Here is a 26,480-nt window from a genome sequence, read left to right as displayed (position 1 = left end):
TGCTCTGACAGGGTGCTTAGAGCAGCGTCCTGGATGGTAAAAGCAAAACCTAAATTCTGGTTGGGACTGGTGGGATTGGAGAGGTAATTAAAGTTAAATAATGCCGTTCACAAAAAAAACTTTCATTTAAAAGGTCGAAGGTGGTAAAAAAAGTAGCAAAAAAAAGAGTTAAAAATGTAAAAGTAACAGTGACATCTTTGCTGTGCTGCACATAACCTGTGCAAAAGCAGAGCTGTGGGCCCCAGTTGGTTCCGCCTACTACAGGCTGCCTGCAGAAAACTACAGAAGGGGGCGGAGTCTAGACCAGTCACCGTGCACAAGGAGATAGAAAAACAGTGACCAGTCTTTGGGGGGGTGCCTATGTCCCGCTGTGTAAGTCTATGGAGCGCAAGGTCCGTAGACACACAGCTCGGGAGCGTGGGGACTACCTATCCCCATAACCAGCGGCTGGCTATGGTAGTCTCGCAGAAGAGGAGGAGGAGCCAAGATTGCTGCTGGGGACCCCAGAAGAGGAGGATTGGGGCCACTCGGCAATACCACTGCACAGAGCAGGTAAGTATAACATGTATGTTATTTTAATAGGAAAAAAAATATTTTGAGTTTAGTAACACTTTAAGGAAATGTCTGGAATTCAGTACCACTTTAATTTTGCTGATGGTGAAAAAAGGGATCTTGCATCACTTCATTTATCTAAACTTCGATCAGGGTTCTGTGCCTGATCATGTCCCTGGGTGGTCTTTCAATAATTGATTGCAATACTGGTGGGTAAATAGGATTATATTGGACACAAGCACGGCGGTCCTTAACATTCCACAGACACTAAGGATGTTCTTGACCCAATGCTGTGAATAGGCAAGGATTATATTGATGATCCAGGTTATTTACACACTACTTGTATGTGAGTCCCATAAATAGACCTTTCAGACTGACACAGCTAAACAAATATACTTCATTGTAGTGTATGGTCATGGTATGTGCTCAGACCACCCTCCCCCCCCCCTTAAAGAAGAACTCCAGTCGAGTTCGAATAGGGTTTAGTTTGTATTAGAACCACTAAAAACCAATTAAAGGAAAACCTAAAATGAATGCAGTGTAGCACAACACCAAAATCGACATATGAACAATTCAGAATCCCCAAAAATATATGTGTCCAACAATTACCGGTAAATATAAAGGTGTCCAATTAATGAAAAAATACTGTGAAAAATAACAATGTGCAAAAAGTACTCCTCCAATTCAGCTCACATATCATATAAGGTAAAAGGGCATAGACCTAGTGTACTCTGTTTTTGGTTCCTTTTATTAAAATACCTCATACTAAAATACACTTACACGATTGTAAAATCAATAGCGCTTAAAAATCTCCCGCCTGGCTCACCTCCATGTACGGCACGATCCCAGAGTGACGTCACAGGCTCGGCTCCTCCCTAGACACGTTGCGTCCCATGATTGGGCTTCCTCAGTAGGCCAACTGAGGAAGCCCAATGGCTGAATTGGAGGAGTACTTTGGGCAGTGGACTGGTCTATTGGGAATCAAGGAGGAGACGAGATTTATCTGGGTCGGAGTGTGATGAGCGTGCTGCTCATTGCATTGATGTGAGCGGGCACTCTGGTGAAGGATATGCACTGCGCATGAGGTGAAGACACTGAGTGTTTTTATATTTTTATTTACGGTAATTTTTTCATTACTTGAAAATAATTGGACACCTTTATATTTAATTGTTGGTCACTTATATATTTTTTGGGACTCTGAATTGTTCATATGTCTGTTTTGGTGTTGCGCTACACTGCATTCATTTTAGTTTAATATTTTGGGGGTGTGAGAACACTGTACAGTGTCTGGCTGTGCAACACATAATTTGGTCTATATTTATTAAAGATTTTGCACTGAATGTATTTATTTTTATTTTAATTAAAGAAAGTTCACCAAACAACGCTTTTTTTTTTTTTTTTTTTTAAAGATTGCTCAATTATTAGCAAGCTTCGCGTGTTAAGGATTTCTGAACCTTTATGTTGGAGGGGGGTAAAGAAAAAGTAAAATGACGAGTTCAAAAGAATTTTCTGCTAGCTCGATTTCCAAGAGCCAGTCAGTTACTGAATATGGCCACATGGTGGTGCTGCACTCCATATGATCTCTTTACAACCCCGCGTTAGCTGAGCAGAATTGGCACGATGTATATAATTGTGTAGATGGGCAGTAATATGGGAATAGATGGGATTTGCAGATGGCATGTTTCACTGGCCGTGCTGTACATCCTGGGTGTATTCAGGCTCCTAGGTACAGATCCCAGTTAAAGAAGTATGTATTTCTTTCAATACTCTCATCAAAGAGTCCTCTTAGGGCACCTTCACACTATTCTGTTCCCATCATAGCACATTACTGTGCACTCATTAATGTGTATTGTGTTACAACAGGCCAGCCAGTGTGCCACAACAGCCGAAAATAATTCACCTGCATCATGTGTCTTTGTAGTGTGCGGTGTGTTGCCAGCTAGTGTGCTTGTGGATTGGGGTTCCATTCTAAATGGCCAACTTTACCATGCTTTATTACAAAACAGGAATGTGTCACCAGTCTAAGGCTCACACTTGATCAGTCTCTGAAAAACAATCTGTGGTGGATCGCTTTTCAGAAGACGGCAAAGCAGTTAAACCTCTAAGTGCAATATTTTTTAAGAACTTTAATGGAGCAGCCAAATAATCACTCACATGTGTTACATGAGAATGTGCATATCTAGTAGTATCAACAGAGGGGTCGCCCAAGTTCCTGGTTGATAGCCAACTGCCGCTGGTGGTGTCAGACGATGCAAGCCAGGTCACCTCTTATTGGATGTAGAGGACAACTTCTGTAACCACCATGGAACGTGGAAGTGACATTTTGTTTTCATAAAGCAGCTGATTGGTGCTTCGAAACGCGTTACCAGGGTTACATGACCATCCTCCGGGCGTGACGTCACTTCCGCATTCCACTGTGGTTAGGGAAGTCGTCCTTTACATCCAATGAGTGGTTACCTGGCTCGCCTCATCAGACACCATCAGCGGCGGCTGGCTACTGACCAGGAACTTGGGTGACCCCTCTGTTGATACTACTAGATATGCACATTCTTATGGAACACTTGAGGGTTTATTTAGCTGCTCCATTAAAGTTTTTACATGATAATTTACCAGAGATTGCACCATATACCTTGCTGTTGTATCAGATGTTCAAGAATTTTTTTTTTTTTGCTGAACTTTAAAGCAAGGCAAGCGTCTTTCTCGTGATTGCAGAGAGGTCCTATTGGCTTGAATAGACAAATTTTGATAGGTGGTGCTGCCTATCCAATGGCTGCTTCTTTATTCAGTAAGGAGAGAGTGCTGCTGCTCTCATGCACATTGCTGGATCGAGATGGGGCTCAGAATATTTGGGGGGGGGGGCTACATGCAAAAGATTTTATTTACTTTTAATGGAGAGAATGCAGGGTCAACCATTGTAAAGGATAAGTGGACATTAAAAGGGTGCACTTATTTCTTTTTGCCCTTTTACCATGACCTAAACATATTCCTACATGCCTCAGTCCGATGGGCGTGGTCAGTATTTGTTTACATCCATTGCTGTAAGTCTTGCTATCTTGGCTACACCTACACACTACTGTGGGGTCGTGTCCTGAGATGAAGAGACGGTGATATGCATGCAAGACCAGGATGTACACAGACATTGGAAGCCACCGCTGTTGGATCAAGGCAAGTATGCTTCTGTGGAGGGGAGAATCGGTTAGGTCAAGTTAACTACTTAAAGACCGCTCACCGCAGATGTACTGCAGCAGGTCGGCCGTATTGTGCAAAACGACCACCTGTACGTGTCTTTGTGCAATAGACAGCGGGGGGGGGGGGGGGGGCGCACACGCGCTGATTGGCCCGTGTGGGAGCCAATCAGCGGGTCCAGCAGACGCGATGTCCACCAGGACTCGCTGATGGTTCCCCAGAGGCAGAACGGTGTTCTGCCGATGTGAACAAGGCAGATTGCCGTGCTAAGCTGGAAAACGGGTCTCTGTGTTTCACCTGTCAGTCCATCCCCCACGTAGTTAGCAAGCACCAACTAGTGACACCTTTTAACCCTTTGATCGCCCCTGATGTTAACCCCTTTCCCAGCCAGTGTCAGTACAGTAACCGTGCATATTTTTAGCACTTATCACTGTAATAATGTCACTGGTTCCCAAAAAAGTGTCCGGTACCCGATTTGTCCACCGCAATGTTGCAGTCCCGCTAAAAATCACTGATCGCCGCCTTTACTAGTAAAAAAATAAAATAAAAATGCAATAAAAATATTCCATAGCTTGTAGACGCGATAACTTTTGCACAAACCAATCAATATACGCGTATTGGGATTTTTTTTACCAAAAATATGTAGCAGAATACATATTGGCCTAAATTGATGAGGAAATTCGATTTTTTTTTTTTTTTTTTTTTTTTATTTATGCTCCTTTTTTTTGTTATTAGCGCAAAAAAAAAAAAAACTGGTGATCAAATAAAAGCTCTATTTGTGGGGGAAAAAAGGACATCAGTTGTATTTGGGTACAGCGTTGCACGACTGCGCAATTGTCAGTTAAAGTGATGCAGTGGCTTATCGCAAAAAATAGCCTGGTCATGAAGGGGGGTAAAACTTCCGGGCTGAAGTGGTTAAAGGGGCATAAAAGATGAGCGCACTTTGTTTAAAAGTGAACTTATTCTTTAAAATCAATCATGTCAGCTCAGGGTTGCTTTGTTTGTATAGAAGAGGCTGCATACTTTTATTGAAGATCAAATAGGTGACATTTTCAAGTGTTGGTTGGGTCAAAACTTGTTTCCCCCACCACACACAGTGGTTCCTGACACTGACTTGTATGGTGTGACATCACCAATCTGAGCTCTGACACCAGCCAACACTGAGGATTTTGGTGGTGGCTGCAGCGGCAGAGAAGCACTGGAGAGTTAAAAATATTTCTTCTGTTGTCTTTACTGGGTTTCTGCTTCCTGGTCGTCTTAAGCACTAGCCACATAGCCAGGGCCTGACAGATGTCCCCTGGGAAGGCTACATCACCAGTATAATCCTCTGCCCAACCATGTTTGACAGCCTAGGTCTCATATTGCACATGCACCATTCTGGACTTTTTTTTTTTTTTTATAGTGGTGCAGGTTTCCAAACAGCTGGGGAAATGGAGTGAGGAGGGGGCAAATAAGTACTACTAACTTTATTCGTTTTAGTAAGTAGGATGTATTTTAAGTAGTCTGCTTTTTTTGGAGGGGTGGGGTGCTCCCTAAAGCTGAACTCCTAGGAACATTTTAAAATATCCCTAATAGTGGGGCTGCGCCAACACTGGAAGGGTTAATTGATTTTCCCCCCCTAGAGAAACCGTTTTTAACTTGCCTCCTGATCCTCCACTCCCCGAGCAGATGGAACACCCCTGTGATCAGGCAGTGGACTGTCTTGCGGTGTCCACACTTTTAGGGCAGGGCTTGGGCTCATGCTCTGGTCTTGATGACATCAGGGCCTTAGACTGGTGGAGCATGGGGGTGCAAATGCTGCAGGGACCGCTCTACCAGTGGGGATGAGTTAAAGGTAGGGTAAGTAAATCTTAGACTTTAGAGGGGCTGAAATGTGGCCATTGGGAGTAGAAAATGTCCTGGTGTCAATAATCGTGCCCTGTCATTGGGGTCACTGGGAGGAATAGCGCCCCATTGTTGGCAGACACTGGGAGGAATAGCGCCCCGTTGTTGGCGGACACTGGAAGGAATAGCGCCCCATTGTTGGGGGTCAATGGAAGGAATAGCGCCCCATTGTTGGGGGTCACTGGAAGGAATAGCGCCCCATTGTTGGGGGTCACTGGAAGGAATAGCGCCCCATTGTTGGGGGTCACTGGAAGAAATAGCGCCCCATTGTTGGGGGTCACTGGCAGGAATAGCGCCTCATTGTTGGGGGTCACTGGGAGGAATAGCGCCTCATTGTTGGGAGTCACTGGAAGGAATAGCGCCCCATTGTTGGGGGTCACTGGGAGGAATAGCGCCTCATTGTTGATCACTGGGAGGAATAGTGCCCCATTGTTGGGGGTCACTGGCAGGAATAGTGCCCCATTGTTGGGGGTCACTGGCAGGAGTAGCGCCCCATGGTTGGGGGTCACTGGCAGGAGTAGCGCCCCATGGTTGGGGGTCACTGGCAGGAGTAGCGCCCCATGGTTGGGGGTCACTGGCAGGAGTAGCGCCCCATGGTTGGGGGTCACTGGCAGGAGTAGCGCCCCATGGTTGGGGGTCACTGGCAGGAGTAGCGCCCCATGGTTGGGGGTCACTGGCAGGAGTAGCGCCCCATGGTTGGGGGTCACTGGCAGGAGTAGCGCCCCATGGTTGGGGGTCACTGGCTGGAATAGCACCCATCATTAATGGCAGGAATAGTGCCCTAAAGGGCTGGATAAAGGCAAGCAAAGAGCCCCAGTTTAGAAGACCACTGCCCTAGACATAAATGAGCAATTGGACCCTTGCTGTGAGGCTGTTTTTTTTTTTTTTTTTTTTTTTTTTTTTTAAGTTGTCCGGAGTTGAGCTTCAAAGAAGATATTTCATTAAATTCATAGGCAGCCATTGTGTTTTTGTTCTATTCTATCTATCTACTTCAGTATTTCCAAGCCATTGATCTGGAAGAAACACGCAGTTAACACCGTTGTCCTTTAATATTGTGTCCTTGCCATATTTATTGCAATTATTAAAGTTATCGCTGATGTTTTGTTGTTTCCCATAGTTTCTGTGATATGTATTCCTTAAATAATTGCCCTTTGTTTTTATTCTCTCCAGAATTTCATAAAATCAGAGGACACTTCAGAATGGAACATCCTGCGGGACGACTTTATGATGGGGGCGTCCATGAAGGACTGGGACAAGAACAGCGAGGATGACGAGGCGGGCGCGGGGGAGGAATATAGCGGAAGCGATTCAGATAGATAACAAAGTTCTGCGGAAGGGCTAAAGATAATTCCTTATCTGTGGAACTGACTGGGATAAAGTCTTCATTCTGAGAATGCATGGCATTTTTCACATTTCACAAATACCATTTTTATATATATTTATATGTAAAGAAACTGAACAAAAAAAAAAAAAAAAAGATGGGAACTTTCACTCTCCTGGCCTCAGGAAGCCTTTAATCCTGAAATATTTTCCAAAATGTCTAATTTTTCAACCTATTTTTCCAAAACATCTTGTGCAGTCAAAACAGTGGCACCTGCCCAGTTCGGCGAGGGGAAGCGCCAGAGGTCACTAACTTTGCGTCCGTCACCCTGATGGATATCCTGGCTCAGAAGGCTTTGCCCGCGTTCCGTTGCTCGGCCCCCTGCGCCTGACAGGAGCGCGGCCATCTCTTCCGGCCCGTCACCTTGTGTGGTGTTTAGAATCTCTCCTCTTGCTGGCAGAGACGAGAGGCCCTGGCTGAGCTTGAAACGGATTCCAGCGCCGCTTTTGAAAAGAGTTCTGCTTGAAAAATAACTACTTGGCTTTCACTTATGTCTCTCCAAGGTTAGCAGGAGCAGAAAACAGCTTAAGGATTCTTTATCAAAGGGTGCAGTGCAGCCCCTTCCAAAAAATATACCTTTTCGGGGAGGCTGTAGGGGGGAGGTCAGTCTGTACATGTACAGTTGTCAGCTCGAATAAAAGCCACGGCTACTGTGGATGGCAGAGGAATATGTCCATGTGTGTGTTGGAGAGGGGCGAGTATAAAGGCAGCTATTGCTAACGTTTGTTATTAAATGCTGCTGAAACCCGCCTTGTTTTTCTGTATTGCTTTGAAGTTTTCATATTGAAATGGTTTGACCTATTTTCCTGATGGTTTAACATTCATAAAGCTGTACTCTAAGCAGATATAAGAGACAATTGAATGCAGCACTGTTGTCATTTATACATCAAGTGTTTGTAAAGTCACTGATCTCAAATCCTGGAGTCCTCTCTCTTACAGGAAGATATACTGTGCAGTGTATGTGTGTTTTAAAAATTATTTCGTGAAATACCTTATTTCAGAGCGCCACTGTGTGGTAACGTGACCACCCTGCACTCTCCCTGCCCGATCCGAGGACTATAGTGGGAGGGGCTGAGATTCCCCTCTGGCGGCAGCCAGGCGGTCACAGCGGTGCTCTGAAATAAGGTATTTCACTGCATCATTTTTTAAAAACAGACACTGCACATTATATCTTCCCGTAACACGGGATTACAGGAATTGTGAATACTGATTTATTTTTTTAATAGTCACAACGGAATAGCAGCAGGAGGTTGGGGAGGAGATGGCTCACACACAGACTCCCAGCTCGCAGGGAGAGAGAGAGGAAAGACTGCAGGATGACGGAGGCATGTGACCAGACCACGGTATCATAAATCAGCAGACATAATTACTGTGGTCAGCACACTAAGGGGGACACAGGAACAGGCAGGATCAACCAGGTATTTTACAGCATAGAAAGGGACAAATTGCACAACACAAGCACTATGCTGTATATCCTGCTTTAAAGGAACAGGATATTTTTTTTGGGGGGGGGGGGGGGGGGGGAGTGTTACAACCACTTTAAATGTATTTTTGAAATACGAGTAGTGTAAGTGACCTATTGTCAGCATCTTGCAGTCCATGTACAGCTGGAGTGCGAGAAGAAGCAGCACAAGAAGCCAAGTCAGTTCATGTGCTGATAGAAGGAAAAAGAATGACAGATGAGCTCATCACTGTGCTGCTTCTCCTTTCACTGTCCATTCACAGGCTGGGGACGAGTCCAGAATAACCTGGGCTCGGAGGTAAAGGATTGAATGGTTCTGGATAGAAAATTCAGATAAAGGGAAAAAAAAATAGTACTGCAGGGGAAATCTTCGATTTTAAAATAAATATTGAAGCAAAAGCTGGTTTTGTTATTTTAAAGCGCTATTAAACCTAAACAAAAAAGTAATCTAGACTCTGTTTTACACACACGGGAAAGAGGAGACTCCCCTTGAAACATGTCAGCCATACTAGACCCAATTGGCTTCTTCCCTGTAAGAAAGTATGTACATTGGACCTCACGTCTCTGGGTTTGGGATTTGTTGATGAGCGTACTTAACATTTGTGTTTTGTAAGAATAACAATTGTCTACTTTTTTATTAACCACTTGCTGCAGAATCATGTACATGTACGAGATTGTTTTCAAGTGGTTTTACCGGGCTTATGGCTGCAGCTGTATGCCATAACACCAATATTTTTCTTTTTTTTTTTTTTCTTTCAGCTTATGATACTTTTATCTAAAAACAGTCCCAGCAGCTGATTAGCTTTTACAGGTGGTGGGAGGGGAAGTCCTCCCAGTGGTGCCTCTTCAGGCTTTCCTGTGTGAGCGAGGAGCCCGTTATCCAATCAGGTGGTGCCACCAGGTTGTTATAGAGCTGGCCGAGGAACAGAACGTCCCCAGCCATCTCTATGATCTAGGAGGCTGGAAGTGACTTCTGGTTCGGGCATTGTTTTTTTTTTTTTTTTTTGCATTCAAATTCATTAAGGTGTATGGGTTTTTTTTCCTCAAAAAATTGCATTTGAAAAACCGCTAGGCAAATATCGTGTGACATAAACAATTGCAACAACCACCATTTTATTCTCTGTGGCCTCTGATAAAAATATATATATATATATATATGTGTTTGGGGTAATTTTCTAGAAAGAAACTGCTGATTTTTACTTGTAAACAAAAAACGCCAGACTAGGCCTGGTCTTTGAATGATTAATAAATGGTTTACACTAGGCTGGTGCACCCCTCTCTTTATAAAAAATGTTGTTTTTAATATGTTGGAAATGTTATTTTCTGATATTTAGGCTCTCTATTTTTCACACACATAGGTGGGACTTGTGTCTTTTTTCAACCTCACCTACTATGTAACAGTTGAAGGGTAAAAGAGACATTTATTTGTCAAATCCTGTTTGTTCCTATGTGGTCAAATCAAATTAGAATGTGTTAACCATACTACTGGTATGGATTTCTTTAAGTACTGGATGCAACATATTCTAAGAACATTTGAGCCCAAAGGGAAATCACTGTACCAATGTTCAATCGATGAAGGAAAACGCCCTAAGAACTTTCAGTCCCAAGACAAAATACCCAAAGAACATCCATTGTCCCCCCCCATTGACAGAAATAAGGAACAAATGCTGATGAAGTCTCATACAACCAATGTATATGATGTTTTACTGGATGAATAGCTGTGCTAACTTTATATAAATGGACCCATATGTGCCCTGCCGGAGTTGCTTTGTGTTTGGCAAGCTAGGAGTTGGCATGGTGCACTTTTTTTTTTTTTTTAATTATCTGCCTGGGATGACTGATTCATTGACAGAATGGAGTAGTTTTGAAGTAGAGAAAGAGAGACCGGCTTCTCTGAACTTCTTAATGTAAGATGAAGTGACCTCCTTATAGGGAGCGTGTATAGTGTGGAAGGAATAGCAGTGTAGTATACATAGATTCTAACTCAGGGGTTTTTCTAACCTGGATTAATTTTAGAGACACGATCTGTCCTCAAACCCTTGATAAGGACACAGAGTAGCATTTTGGTTCTGTATGGGATCAGTCTGTGATGCCAACTGTAAACTCTGCCATCTGTCCCCTATTTGCATGCCTGGATGACACCTGTTTATATAGGTAGTTGGATACCAGTGTGTCATTTGCTGTGTTGCCGTTCCTATTTGCATACTCTAAAGTAGACTATTCTATTCCAAAGCTGATGTAGGTTTTTTTTTTAGGACAAAGTTCCATCTGTTAAAGCTGATCTACAGGTTTTAGAGAAGTTTAAATAGTTAATTTGACCCAAGCTGGTCCTAACAAGCTCTTACCTTTACTACTTGATGCGCCTGCTTTGCGTGTTGTATTAACAGTCTGTAGCACCAGCTACATACAGTGCTGTGTTCCAGCAGCCACATGGGAATCTCATCTCATTCCCAGAAAAAAAAAAAATCAAGATGGGCTGAGTGCTTCTCTGCCATTCACAGCAAGCTTTGTATTTTTTTAACAAACAGTGGTGCTTTATTGAAAAATATGACATTAGTACAGGTTATGCAAGACTCGAAAACAAAGTGAGGACATTATCAAGTGCCTTAAGAAGTATACTGAGCTATACCAAGTTAGGTTGTAGATAATCCTGATGTGGTCGCTGCCCATCACTATATATCATTTGCTTGCAAAACATGTTCTGTATTATTATAATTTGTTGGAGTATCAGTGCTGTTGTACAATCTTATAACTTCCCATATTAAAATCCACACACTACAGCATGCACATCAGGTCAATGTCCATGGTGCCCAGACCTTCTCAAACTTCCAGGGACAACCCCTGTTCGAATAGGTCATTTTATACAGTGGGAGTGCTGCGTTGCCTGTCATTTTCCAGGCAGCTACTTCAGGTTTGTGGGGATGTAGCCATTTGATTAGAATTTCTTAGCATAGTACAGGAGATACGATATCAGTAGCTTCAGATGATGAAGATGTTGGTCATCAGCTGGGATTCCCAGGAGGGAAAAGGACGGGGTGGGTTTCAGAGTTAATTGTAATCTAAGGTTTGTTTCTGCAAACACCGCCTCCCAATATGACAAAATCACTGGGCACTCCCAAAACATATGTAGCTAAGAGCCCCGCTGTGTTTTGCAGCGGGGACACACAGGGTCACACTTTGGGAAGATCCTATGTAGCCTCACTGGAGTATAATACACCCGGTGCAGAAATTTGACCTGTATCAGCTTATCTTGGGACGATATTATAAGCCTTGGACCCTGTTCTGGACAATCCTCCCAGTCCTCTTTATCCAAAGACGGGATATTCCCCTTCCAGTATTCCCACATTTTCTCCATCCAAGGGAGATCTGTACATAAAAGAGCAACATAGAGGGTCGAAAGTGGTTTGCGTAGGTCTCCGGATGCCAAAAGTTCTTCAATAGGACAGGAGATCTTGAGAACTGAGCATTAGTGGCATGCCTCAGCTGGAAGTACCGAAACTGCATCCAGCCAGGCAGTCCGAACCTCTGGGAGAGTGATGGGAAACCTAGGAGGGTACCTGCTGGCACAATATCTCCAATAGTCTTCACCCTGTGTCTGGCCCAAAGCTACGGGTCATGAACGATACGGAAGTGAGGGAGTCCCGGGTTGCCCCATAAAGGTTGAGCAGGAGAAAACTGGCCGGGAGCAGAAAACCGACGCGTGGCTGCCTTCCAAACCCGCCATGTAGTGTGTGTAGGTCCTGGCAGAAACCGGTATGCCCGCAGTCCACGATAAATTAGGTTACGTACTGTAGAATCCATCAAGGGGCCCAGAAAAGCCGCCTCTAAACAAGCTTTGTATTTTAAGACTGAATTCACCAAGGGAAAATTAAAGATGAATAGTGGTGCTGATCCCCAGGTGGTGGGGAAATGTAGAACACTCCTATACAGCCAGTGAACTGGGTATGGATGTGTACTAATGATACACTCTAATTAATCAATTACTACTAAATGAGGAAAATAAATATTATTGCCCAAAATTAAATTATATATCTGAGCTAATGAACTGCAAACAGAATTAATTAATGTATATATACAAATCACCCTCTGAGAGTGGTACCAGATATATATATATATATATATATATATATATATCCAAAAAGACTCTATGAATACTGAAAAGAAAAATGCAGCAACCAAAAAATGTGTACTGAATAGTCCAAATAAATTGTGAAACAAAAAATATAGAAAGTCCAAAAGAAAAGTCCAACAGAAGTGAAGGTGACTCCAAAAACTGCTCAGCTGCGTCTCAAACCATCCACCACACCTCTGTGACGTGATTCCACTTCCTTCTGAAATTCAAACTCACCTAGGCCTAGGGCAGCACAAAACCTAAATACACCACTGCCACTGATGTCAGCCAGAGAGAGCCGGCCGGTCACGCGATTGCGGGGAACCGCTGTGAAATCCGAAAATCGTTTGATCTATGGAGCAGTGGATGTGTATGCTCGCATGCTGACCCCCATGATAGTGGGTTAGAGGCTCTGTCAGGCCAAACACGAGAGTGAGAAGCCTTAATAGATGGTGAGTTTGAATTTCAGAAGGAAGTGGAATCACGTCACAGAGGTGTGGTGGATGGTTTGAGACGCAGCTGAGCAGTTTTTGGAGTCACCTTCACTTCTGTTGGACTTTTCTTTTGGACTTTCTATATTTTTTGTTTCACAATTTATTTGGACTATTCAGTACACATTTTTTGGTTGCTGCATTTTTCTTTTCAGTATTCATAGAGTTTTTTTGGATATATATATATATATATCTGGTACCACTCTCACAGGGTGATTTGTATATATACATTAATTAATTCTGTTTGCAGTTCATTAGCTCAGATATATAATTTAATTTTGGGCAATAATATTTATTTTCCTCATTTAGTAGTAATTGATTCATTAGAGTGTATCATCTAGTACACATCCATACCCAGTTCATTGGCTGTATAGGAGTGTTCTACATTTCCCCACCACCTGGGGATCAGCGCCACTATTCATCTTTAATTTTCCCTTGGTGAATTCAGTCTTTATATACTTTTTTTTTTAAAGTGGCAGCTCCGATAGGGTTCTGACATTTGAATTATAGCGCAGAGGTGGAAATACAGGTCTGGGGCGATGTTTTTTTGAACCTGTATACCTTCAGTTTTCAAGCTTTGTATTTTAGGCATGAATACCAAACTTCCTCTGGCTGTAGAGGTGAGGTGGGTGGATGCCGTCACAATCTTTGACTCGCCCATTCAGAGGCAGCTTTGTATTCATTCATAGAACACAAATCTTGCTGCGAATGACTGAGCAGCGCTAAGCCTGTCTCCTTTTTTTTTCCGGGATAGGAAGTTCCCATATCCCTGCTGGAAGACAGCACTGTATGTAGCTGAGAGTGCATACAGTTAATACAGCACACATAGCTGCCACATCTAATAGTGAGGGTAATCTCTCATTTGGACCAGCTTGGTAAAACAAACTATTAAAACCTCACTAGAGCTGGAGATCAGCTTTAACAGCTTACCAATATGAATTTCTCCCACCCTGTTCTCACCAGCACCAACCCCTGCTTTTAACACTGCCTCACCCCTCCCTGCCGCTAGTGCCTGCATGTCCACCCCTCTCTTACCGCCACACTTGCAGGCATGTCCCCGCTTTCCTTTCCCCTGCACTTTACCACTGTGAATGCATAATGCTTACCTACTACATCTGGTGTCTGTCAGCAGGACCTGCTGATCACTGCCCAATCAATGCACGGCTCTGTACAGAGGGAATGATCTCTGTTTGCAGGGATAAGAAACAAAGAGATTTAAGTAAAAATCAGCACACATTATTACGCACACATTTAACCCCTTAATTACCCGAGACATTAACCCCAGCCAGTGTCAGTACAGTGACAGTATATAGTATTAACACTGATCACTGTATTCGTGTCAGTGGCAGGTAGTCTGTTCCCACTCAGTGTGGTGGGAAATCTGGTTTAAAAAAAAAAAAAAAAGACTTAGCAGAATACATTTTGGCCTAAATTTATGAAGAAATTTTGTTTTTGTTTTTTAATTGGATGTGTTTTATAGCGGAATGTAAAAAATATTGTATGTGTGTATATATATAAAATTTTTATTTTTTTTAAATATCTTTTTTTTTTTTTTTTTCGTTTATATAAAAAAAAAAAAACCCCAGTGGTGATCAAATACCTCCAAAAGAAAGCTCTATTTGTGTGAAAAAAAATGATATAAATTTTGTTTGGGTACAGCATTGCATGACTGGGTACGTTTTCCATGTTAAAGTAGTGCAAAATAAATAAAATGGCCTGGTCATGGGGGGGGGGTATAATCTTGTGGTGCTGGGAAGGTTAAGTAAAACAAAAGCAAAGTTCTCCTTTAATCAGGGTCCCCATCAGCTCCCTTACATCCGAGTCTGCCTTAGGATTTTCCCTTACATCAGAGTCCTCATCTGACTCGCCTCTTCCATCTGATTTTCCCCTTATGTTAGTGACCCCATCAGATTTATCCTTACATAAGAGTCCATATCAGACTTCCCCTTACATCAGGGTTTCTTTCAACGAAGACCAGCTGATCTGGATCTTGAATCTGTTTGCATCAGCTACAGTGCATTGAAAAAGTATACGTACCTCTTGCAATTTTCCACATTTTGTCATGTTACAGCCAAAGACGTAAATGTATTTTATGTGATAGACCAACACAAAGTGGCACATAATTGTGAAGTGGAAGTAAAATGATTTTCAAATTTTTTCACAAATAAATATATGAAAAGTGTGGCGTGCATTTGTATTCAGCCCACTTTACTTGGGTACCCCTAACTAAAATCCAGTGGAAACAATTGCCTTCAGAAGTCACATAATTAGTAAATCGAGTCCGCCTGTGTATAATTTAATCTCAGTATAAATACAGATGTTCTGTGAATCCCTCAAAGGTTTGTTAGAGAACCTTAGTGAACAAACAGCATCATGAAGGCCAAGGAACACAGGAACACACCAGACAGGTCGTGGGTAAAGTTGTGGTGAAGCTTAAAGCAGGGTTAGGTTCTAAAAAAAAAAAAAAAATATCTCAAGCTTTGAACATCTCACAGAGAACTTCAATCCATCATCTGAAGAGCACTGTTCAATCCATCATCTGAAAATGGAAAGAGTATGGCACAACTGCAAACCTACCAAGACATGGCCATCCACCTAAACTGACAGGCCGGGCAAGGAGAGCATTAATCAGAGAAGCAGCCAAGCGGCCCATGGTAACTCTGGAGGAGCTGCAGAGATCCACATTTCAGGTAGGAGAATCTGTCCACAGGACAACTATTAGTTGTGCTCTCCACAAATTGTCCTTTATGGAAGAGTGGCAAGAAGAAAGCCATAAGAAGTCCCATTTGCAGTTTGGAAGAGGTTGCTCTGGTCAGATGAGACCACAATTGAACTTTTTGGCCTAAAAGCAAAATGCTATGTGTGGTGGAAAACTAACACTGCACATCACCCTGAACACACCATCCCCATCATGAAACATGGTGGTGGCAGCATCATGTTGTGCGGATGCTTTTCTTCAGCAGGGACAGGGAAGCTGGTCCGAGTTGATGGGAAGATGGATGCAGCCAAATACAGGGCAATCTTAGAAGAAAACCTGTTCGAGTCTGCAAAAGACTTGAGACTGGTGCGGAGGCTCACCTTCCAGCAGGACAATGGCCTTAAACATACAGCCAGAGCTACAATGCAATAGTTTAGATCACAGCATATTCATGTGTTAGAATGGGCCAGTCCAGACCTAAATCCAATTGAGAATCTGTGGCAACAGTTAAAAATTGCTGTTCACAGACGCTCTCCATCCAATCTGACAGAGCTTGAGTTATTTTGCAAAAAAGAATAGACAAAAATTTCACTCTCTAGATGTGCAAAGCTGGTAGAGACATTCCTTCCACTTCACAATTATGTGCCACTTTGTATTGGTCTAAGACATAAAATCGCAATAAAATACATTTACGTTTTTGGTTGTAACATGACAAAATGTGGAAAATTTCAAGGTGTGTACGTATCCAGCACTGTACGTGCTGGATAAAATTTTGTAGCAGGTCCATGGGCCATAGATTTGGAGATACCTGTTCTACTTAAATATAAAAGCTAGCAGTGACATCTTTACTTAAAAGAGAAGTATGGGTATCCCCCCCCCATTAATACTTACCTAGGTGGATACAGCATGGGTCCGATGCTGCATCTGTCCCCCGGCGCCTCAACGCTGAAAACCAAGCAATCGAAAACCGCCGATCATTCTTTTTTCAGAGCTCAGAGAGCTGCACACTGTCAGTCACAGCTCAGCTCTTCTCCCTCCTCGCTCATTGGAGCGCTGGGCTATGGTGGGGGTGGAGTGGCCGTCTCAGCCTCTCAGTGGCTCGCTGAGAGGCTGAGACGGGTGTCAGTCCTGGCACCTGGATCCAGACTCCCATTGTCTGGATGACACAGTGCCTGGACTGACATTGGTGATGTCAGCAGAGAGCGGACTTCAGTCCGCTCTCTTCTGAAAACTGGTCACAGGAGTGCAAAACGAACTGCACTCCTGTGATCCAAAGGAGAAGCCCCGCCAAACAAGCTTTGTCTAGACTTCTCCTTTAAGTCATCTGGTATTGTGGCCCTGCTGGCTCTTTGTATGGAATGTAATTTTCAAAGCATCTTTCCTGATGAACCCTGTCCAGTGTCTGCTCTTCACTGTGATTATAGATTTGGTGGCTTCCCGTGCTTGGGTTATCGGGTGATGTAACATGACCTCACATGATGTTGGAGTGTGAAGTGAAGAGAGAGGCTTCTCAGAGATTAGGGTGGAAGGAAGGTCCTTAGGAGAGGATTACCTCTTCTCTCCAAGTGTCAACTGGAAGTCTAGTGCTTAAGCAATAAATGGCATTGTATTCCCGGCTGAGTACCTGGGCTTTTATAGATAAAATGTGATGACAAAATAGAAACTAAACAGGCGCTAACGATGTTGGTTTAGAACTTTTAAAACCTTTATAAACCAACCAGTTTCTTTATGAGAAAAATGTGCAAAAATCTGATCTACCCAAACCCACTGCATTTCTGAAGCCTGCTCGTAGTTTTCATTATCGATTACATTGGTGTATATGCAGACAGTGGAAACTTCCTTCTGTGGCAAAAAGGATGAGGATCGGGTTTGCTGGTAACCTAAGTTTGAGGCTAATCCTGCTTTTTTTAAATTTTCATTCTTTTCTCATTTGAAAGAAGAACAAAAAAAAAAATAAGTTCAAGAACAGTGTGCACTTAAACCACCTCAAATCATATCACTCACGGTCACTGCACCTACCTATCCCCATAAAATATGTTAGGCATACATAGGTGTAATATCCCTGATTAAAACTGTCTTGCTAATGGCCAATTTTACACTGCTGTACTCTCTGCAGTATTTTAATTCTTTTGGTAAAGACCCAGCCTGTGCTCTTGTCTCTAGTAGATTCGGGGCTAGCCTTGCACCTGTGTTCTCTTAACTTTAGTAGTAAAACAACCGACTTTCCTCTCTGTCTCTAGTATATTTCTGATGATTTTCCCTCCTTATAATATCCTACTGCTGGATTATCTGTGATCTCTTAATTCTTAATGAGAGTTTGATAGGAATTGGCCAGTGACTTAACAGTTTTAAGAGTGATTAATAATCCACAAGACGAAAAATTCCTTTTCTGTGAAGAAACAGTGCTTCTAATGCCCCATACACACTATTAGATTTTCTGCAGATTTTTGTCTTCAGATTTACCAAAACCATGTAGTGCAAGGGCCTGCCTGATTGCATACAAATTGAAACGCTTAAGGTTTCACCTCATATTATATGGTTTTGGTAAATGTAAAGACGAAAATCTGCAGAAAATCTAATAGTGTGTATGGGGTCTAAGAATGGCAACAACAAAACATGTTCAAATACCTAAAAAGTGCATAATTGTACACTCAATTAATAAACAATCATAAAGTCCAAATAATAAAAAAATAAATAATCTAGAAGCTGTTTTCCCGTTTTCTCATGTGATATCTAATAAGCAATGTTCTCAAGCTCACACAACTTTTGCCGTGTACATCCCACATTGACTGACACGTTGCTCTGTGGGCTCCCAGAAAACACCACGTGCAGGTGAAGTGAAGATCCCCACTCACCAGGTATTGTTGACCCTCTTTGTCATATAACAAGAAAGGTCAAATAAGCCTTAAACGGTCTCCATGACCAAGGGATGTTCTCCACCAGCCGCCTCCACACGTCCCCTCCTCACAGCGGTCCGTGGTTCCAGGATTTGGGTCTCTTAGCAGGCAGGGTAGAAGAAAAAGACAAACTCCTTATAGTGTAAAAAAGTTGGTAGTTTATCAAAAACCTTCAGCAGGTTTAACATGCGAAAAAAAACATTAAACGTCCATCCTGTGCAGGCATCTGCAATGGCGGTGCTAGTAAAACCGTCCAGGTATCAGCGTGCGTTCCACCTAGAGACTTGGACAGCCTAGAAAACTAAAGGCCCGTACACACGATACGAAAATCAGAAGTTAAATTTCGTCCGACGAACTGACGATTTTCGGACCGTTAGTACGGTGCTTTCGACAGCCGATTACGTTTTTTCAGCAGACAAAAGCTGGATGTGCAGACTATAAAAGTTTTGTCGTACTTGAACTCAACGTCCGATTTTAGTTTATTCAATACGGTTTTCGTATGAATAAAATCATAAGAGCAAGACTACGCATGCTCAGAAACGAAATAATACATACAAAACTATTCAACACATTATGTCACTTCTGACGTTGTATTCTGTCGTACGAGAATTTTCATATTGTGAGTAACCTCTTCACTTTCGACATGAGACTAGCATGCCACAAAAAAAGAAAGAACGGTCCCCCAAAATCTGATCGTGTGTACGAAGCTTTAAGTAGCTCTATTACTATTTGATGAAAAAGCATGTGTCTGCTAAAACTTTTTTTTCAAACTGAAGTGAATCAGTGTGGGATTCTGCTGCTGTATGTAAATCAAGCAAATTGTAAAAGAAAATTCCATATCCATACATGTTCTGTCAGTGTACACTTGCTTTGACTATGAAAATTGTACATTTCTGTAACACCACATACAGCTTTAAAGTGGTATTAAACTCCACCACATTTTATTTCTTTTCTGAGCCCCAGGGGGTTTATGCCATAATATTAGTACATTATGACAGACTTCCCTGTCACATGGAGCCCTCCAGTGCTGCCCTGTCACTGCTCCAGTTGGACCCGGTGCTTCCATCTTTGTCTAGTCTTCCTTCTCTGTTTGCGCTCGCTGGCTGCTTGAATGACCAGGCCATGATGGTGTCACTCCCACACATGTACACAGGAGTCATTTTACTATGGCGCAAAGCAGGTGTCGTAAATGTTGTCTGAACTGCGCATGTGTGGCTCAAATTACATTGCTGCTAACAGGCTGGGAGAGACATGTATGACTTTAAAAAGCCTGGATTAAAATATTGAATGTAAAAAAAAAGGCCTGGATTCTTTCCTAGATACACATATAACTGGATGCTAATATTTATAGATATAGTTGATCCGGGGAGTGTCTGGTTTCCACTTGGGGATCGGGAGATCATTTTTTTCCGCTGCTGGAGCAAATTGGATCATGCTTTATTGGGGGGGGGTTGCCTTCCTGAGTCAACTGTGGGTATAGGATTGTATATATTTTTTTCCCCTTCTATTTGTTGAACTGGATGGACTTGTCTTTTTTCAACCAGACTAACTATCTAAGAAGAGACCAATAGGGACTTTTCTGTTATAAAAAAACACCCTATTGGTCAGCGGTTTAAAAAAAAAATGCACTTTAATACCACTCCAGGGCATCCCAAAATACCTCCAACATGTTTTTTTTTTTTTTTTTAAAGATTTTGTGTAATTTGTATTGTTGCCCAATGAAAAGATCCTCTCCCCACTGTGCAATGGTACATATCTCCCATGGCAGTGGCCATTTTCCCTTTTTATTTATTTTTTTTAATTTATTTTTTTATAGAGTTTACCTATTTGAATTTACTAACAGGATTTTTCCATTATAGACTTTATTCGAATTTGGTGCTAAGTTCAGTTTTGATGACTTTAAAACGGGATTTCACAAACCCATGGTGAATCAACCCAGGCAGATTGCCCATCCCTAATACTTAAAGTGGGGGTAAACTCCCATGGATGATTTTTACCTATAGGTAAGCACAGGGCTTTTTTTCTCAGACAATAGGTGCAGGAACTCCCCCTTTCTGAGTCATTCCTTTTCTCCCCTACCCACCTCCCAGTACCGTCCCTTTTAGACAATATAGAGCCAAGTATCATTTTGAGGTGCTAAGTAATTTGTATGGAATTTGGTAATGATATCAAGAAAAGCAGTAAAATAGATCCCCTGCAGCCAGCAACAATAGATCCCCCTAACAACAATGGACCAACCACAACAAAATTTCCCTGCCAGCAACAATAGATTCCCGGCAGCATCAACAGATCTCCGCACAGCCAGCATTAATAGTCTGTTTGGCTGCTATCAACTGTAGACCCCTCCCCCAACAGTAGATCTCTTTCAGCAACAACTGACCCCCCAGCAACATAAGACCCCCCCCCCGCAACAATAGATCCCCCACCAGCAACAATAGACCTCCCCAGCAACAATAGACCTCCCTTGCAAAAATAGATCCCCAGCAGTGAGCATTAATACTCTGCAGCATACCCCAGCACCCCTTGCCATTACATACAGTCAGTCCAAGAGGTGCCAGAACTGCGTACCCCCGAGTTCCCGCTGAAAAAAAGCCCTGGGTAAGCATATAGTAAGGCTTACCTATACTTACAGTAAATATCTCCTAAAGGTGCACCGCAATACTGCCATTCCTTCAGAGCCCTGTGCCGTTAAAAGAAGCTCCCATGCGGGAGTGACGTCATTGTGGCTCTCGTCCGAAGGACTGGGGCCCGCCAACGTGGAAGGAAGATGGGGTAGAGATGGAAGTGGTGACAGTGCACCGCTGGAGAGCTTCGTTTTAAGGTGAGTTTCACATAATGTGCTAGTATGCGATTCAAATTATACCTTTGCCTTGCAGATTTAAAAAAAAAAGACAAAAGCAGTTTACTACCACTTTAACATCAACTTTACTTTAATCTTCCCATCTCTAGAAGTATATGCTTCTCTTCAGCTCCAAGAGCCGGATTACTGGTGCTTTCATGTATGGAGGAGCATGTGACAGTGCTAGGAATTAGTGCATGGCGAATCCATAGCCCTGTAGAAGCTGCAACTCTGACAACGTGAACTCTACACAGGGCTCTGCTTTTACTCCCATCACCTAAATCAAGCAGCAGAGGACTGAAAGGAAGTTAAGTATATGCTCCTCGTGGACCTGAAGCCCAGATTCATTTTTAACATTCTATGCCCACAGTTCCATGATTCCTAGAGGCCCAGACCAACTTTAGCAGAATTATGTGTTGGTTAAATTGACTATAACTGTATGTGTAATTGGCAAATGCAAATAATTTTAAATGTTTCAAGGACATATACCATATTTACTGTACTGGCACAAGGGCATACACAGTGTATTTATAACAAAATATTTTTAATACTATAATTGTATGCTACAATTACAGTATTAAACAGAGGCACACTGCTGACTACAGTCTGTATTGGCCTCCACAACCTAGAATGAATTAGGCTCTCATCTAAAGATGGCTTTGATATACAGAATTTTGCTTTCCTGAAACAAGCATGCCACCAAGTTAGAACTCCTGGTCGGTATCTTAGAATATGTAGCAGCCATGGATTAATATGATAGCCAGAATAGATCAGTAATGGCAGATTATATATTTTTCTGTCCCTTTAGGTAGAAAAAAATGACCACATTCTCAGGCCAGCCAGTGAATATTTACTAAGCTACGTGTGAAATACAACAATCAAAATATGTAACATCAAGCCAAGCCAAACATGACTTGCTGGTTAATGTTCCAGTAACAACGCAAAAAAGCTTCTTATTAAACGGGCTCTTTAGTATCATCTCACTAGTGAGGCTCTCAGGTGGTAGAGCAGATAAAAATTCACATGTGTAGCTAAGGGCCCATATAGATTATTGTGATGTGGTATTACTGCAGTAGGTTATGGTGCCAGTCATTGTGGCACACAGTACAGTATCTGTCAACACATGGCAATGTACCGCAACATACATGCAGTGCGTTGAGGTGTGCTACAATGAGTAGGAGAAAAATGCATGCAGTATAAGTTATTTGTTCCTTTAAATGCTGGGGGTCCTTTTGTAATAAATAGGTTGCTATAAAGCAGGCATGTTCAAAGTCCGGCCCGAAGGCCAATCGCGGCCCGTGTTCTGTTTAATACGGCCCCCCTGCTGAGTTGGATATATATATCAGTTGTGGCCCCCAGGGCTACAAAAGATATATACCATATTTATGGGCACTGCCTCGGAGGGCGCGGGACGAGTGCCGTCAGATTATATACAGGAGAATCTCCTGTTTACTCTGCTCTGTCTGTATTAGGAAGTCTTGTCTCCCGGACTGCCATTGGAGGACTGTTCTGTCTATCATAGGAGGCGGGACTTTGTATTAATGAGGCTGCCGAGTAAACAGGAGATTCTCATGTATGTAATCTGTTGGCGCTCGTCCTGCCCCCCCTCCCTGTCCCCTCCGAGGCTGCAGATGGGCATCAATCAGGCTGCACTGATGGCAATGGTAAGGCTGCATTTATGGCAATGGTAAAACTGCATTGATTGCAATGGTAAGGCTGCATTGATTGCAGTGGTAAGGCTGTATTGATTGCAATCGTGAGGCTGCATTAATTGCAATGGTGAGGCTGCATTGATTGCAATGGTAAGGCTGCATTCATGTGAAAAAGAGAAACCTAACTATGTGGGACTTTAGATGCGGACATTTGAAAAGATGTACCTCCATCCCTAATTTGTATACAACAAAAATGAAGAGGGGCGGTTTTTGGGACTTTAGATGAGGCATGCAGCCGGGAAGGTAACACAACAAAATAGTAATGGTGAGAAAATGGATACACCATGCATGCGACCACATCGTATTGCATAAAAACAGGTTGTAAACAGTAGATTAAAATAAATCATGGAAACTTTATTTCATAGTGATATACATAGAAAAAACATCATAAAACAGCATGATAGCATAGCAGCATGTTATAGTCATAATGGTACCATAATAAAAAATCATCAGACACTTTATTGCATGTGACTGCATCATAGTAACAATAGTGTCTGGTGATTGGACCACATCAATGACCAAATAGCCTGCGTATAATCACATATATACAGAATAGTATAATAAAGCATATGAGTAAAAGTTCCATAAATCTGATCATAATAACATAGTGACCTAGCAAAATAGCAGCACGATGTGAATCGCAATGGTGAAGTAAAAAACTCAAACTTATAGTTGTGTGTCTTCACTGTAACATAGTAACCGTGGGTGGGATCCAAACGGCATAATTTAGTAGAAGTATACATAGGTTATTGGTGTGAATAGCATCTAAAAGCTCGACGCGTTTCATGGATCTTTCCAATCTTCAGGAGCAGATGCGATATAGCTAGCTATAAAAATGTATAAGGAGATTTTAGGGACTGACCCCAGGACATGCATGAAAAATTATCATTAGATCTTAAAGTAGTAATGGTAACTAAAGGCCATAATATAATACTTACAATGAACCTATGTGGATTGGTGGAGGGCACCGAGGGTGTATACCCGCCAGGGATATAGGTCAACAATCCCGGGAAAGGAAGCGGCACCCAGAGGGGCAACTGGTAGAAACCCCGAAGGGGGACTAGTGTTTGTGAAGAGCTTAAAGCATAATAACCACATAATCATGACCTATAAAAATAAATATAAAAATATTGAAGGTGACTATCAAATAGTACGTAGATAAAGTAGAATGGTTGTAATTGTAAGTACTTATGTGTGGGTACAAAAATGAAATAGAAAATAAAGCAGTAGTGATGTTAGAAAATTTGAGAAGAAAAGGGGGGGAAGAGTGAAATTTGTACAGGTAAGTAATGACGTAGTGACCAATCAAAGGAAGTGTAGTAAAAAAGAATGAAATCCTGGTGTATATGCATGTACCAACAAGAAGGGGATAGTAGCAGCAATGGTAGAGGCAAGAGAAGATCCATAATGTTACCTGTGATTCCCAAGAACCCAGATGCCACCTAATTGGCCACCGGTAGAAAAGTGTTTGCGGGGAGTGTGTATCCAGCTAGAGGGAGTATAAATGCTCTAATGCCACCAATAGGTAACCGCCAACGCCACGTGGGCGACTAAACATGGAAGAGACCGGCCGCCAGAGCGGAAAAAACTGACCGCCCTGCGGTTGGCTCCTCCTATAGGCGCTTAGATATACGACGCACAGTGTCGGCGTGATGGCGTCGAAAGCAACGTCACACGTCAGACACTGGGAGCGTGGCGTCGATGCGTGATGGGATGTCCGCCCCAAGGCTGCATTCATGGCAATGGTAAGGCTGCATTGATTGCAATGGTGAGGCTGCATTGATTGCAATGGTGAGGCTGCAGATGGGCACTGACCCATATTTTGCTTCACAGTTCTTTATTTAAAAATAAGTCTTTTCCTGAAACTTCCCTCTTAAAGTGAAGGTGCGTGGTATACACCCGTGCGTGTTATACGCCGATAAATTTGGTATATCCAAATACCACTCCCGAGCTCATCTTTAGTCCTGAGCGGCGCTCGGAGATTCATTGGGGCAACAAAAAATATATATATATATCCAAATAACACGTCAAAGCTCATCTTTAGTCCTGAGCGGTGCTCTGGGATTCGTTGGGGGCCACAAAAGATATATATATATATATATATACAAATAACATGCCCGAGCTCATCTCTTTATATATACAAATAACATGCCCGAGCTCATCTCTTCACCACACACAGCTACAAAGGCAAGAGAATTCTTGTTGGGCAGTGTATTAGTGCTCGGATGAACACACTTAGACCGAATTTTAATGGTTCAAAGAATGTCAGGCAAAATGGTCGGCCTTCACGCATGTTCACTTCATCAAATCTGGCCCTTTTTGAAAAAAGTTTGAACACCCCTGCTATAAAGTAAAATCATGTTAGCACAGCACAACAGATCAAATACATCTGAATGGGCCCTAAGAGCTGTCATTATTGGCCCACAAACACCAATCAGGTAAAGCCTTTCCAGCTCCAAGTGAACTTCTCCCCGGATAGTTATGTGTCTTATTGGTGGCTGTAGGAAATAAGGAAACCTTTTGGTACATTAACATGACTGTAGAAGAGGCAGCATCGTAACTGGGCTGAAATCACTCTCGTCAAATGCAAATGAATAAATACATTTTTTTATTTGCCAACTGTATTTCATTTTCCACGCCGTGCTACAGATGTGCATTTTGTGAAACAAGCAATTTTTGAGGGTAGATGAGGACACATGACTGTTGACTGCACAATGTTCTTTCCCCACTCTATTTTTGAGTGACCTGAGTCTGCAAATAAGGGATCTCATTGGCACCTAATCTGCTGCAAATACAACAATTTGGGGTTTTGTGTTTTTTGTTTTTTTTCTATCCGAAGTAACCATGGACTAGCTCGCTACCATTAGTCCCTGTTGCACTTCTTGGTCATGCCATTGCTCGGGGACTATAAACACACTTACAGAAATGCAAATGCAGCCAAGATCACTGTACATGTGCCAAGTGTTTGTCAAATAATGTGAAATTGTCACCAATGGGCCGCACACTAGTATCACACTTCCTCTAGCAAAATTAGACAAGACAGCACATCTTGCACACCTCCACTTAAGGAACGCCCCTAACATGTTTCACCTTTCCATGCTTATTTATAAAGATGGGGAGGAGGGGTCGGGGGAGAGATGTGTATACAGTTGTGCTCATAAGTTTACATACCCTGGCAGAATTGATTTCTTGGCCATTTTTCAGAGAATATGAATAACACAAAAACATTTCTTTCACTCATACTTAGTGTTTGGCTGAAGCCATTTA

At 42.4% G+C, this 26,480-nt stretch overlaps 1 protein-coding gene across 1 annotated transcript in view; it reads left to right on the top strand.

The window, feature by feature from the left end:
* Positions 1–7,111, top strand: part of RRP15 (ribosomal RNA processing 15 homolog) — a 51,305-nt gene extending 44,194 nt beyond the window's left edge. Inside the window, exon 5 of the mRNA XM_073628370.1 lies at positions 6,793–7,111. Within this exon, the coding sequence (XP_073484471.1) occupies positions 6,793–6,942 (150 nt within the window). The 3' untranslated portion in view covers positions 6,943–7,111. The remainder of the gene's footprint in view (positions 1–6,792) is intronic.
* The last annotated feature ends 19,369 nt before the right edge of the window (positions 7,112–26,480 follow it).

This window comes from Aquarana catesbeiana, linkage group LG04 (genome assembly GCF_042186555.1).
Source record: "Aquarana catesbeiana isolate 2022-GZ linkage group LG04, ASM4218655v1, whole genome shotgun sequence".
NCBI classification, from domain to species: Eukaryota; Metazoa; Chordata; class Amphibia; order Anura; family Ranidae; genus Aquarana; species Aquarana catesbeiana.
Note: the sequence above shows the minus strand (reverse complement) of the source record. Positions and strands in the feature narration are given on the sequence as shown.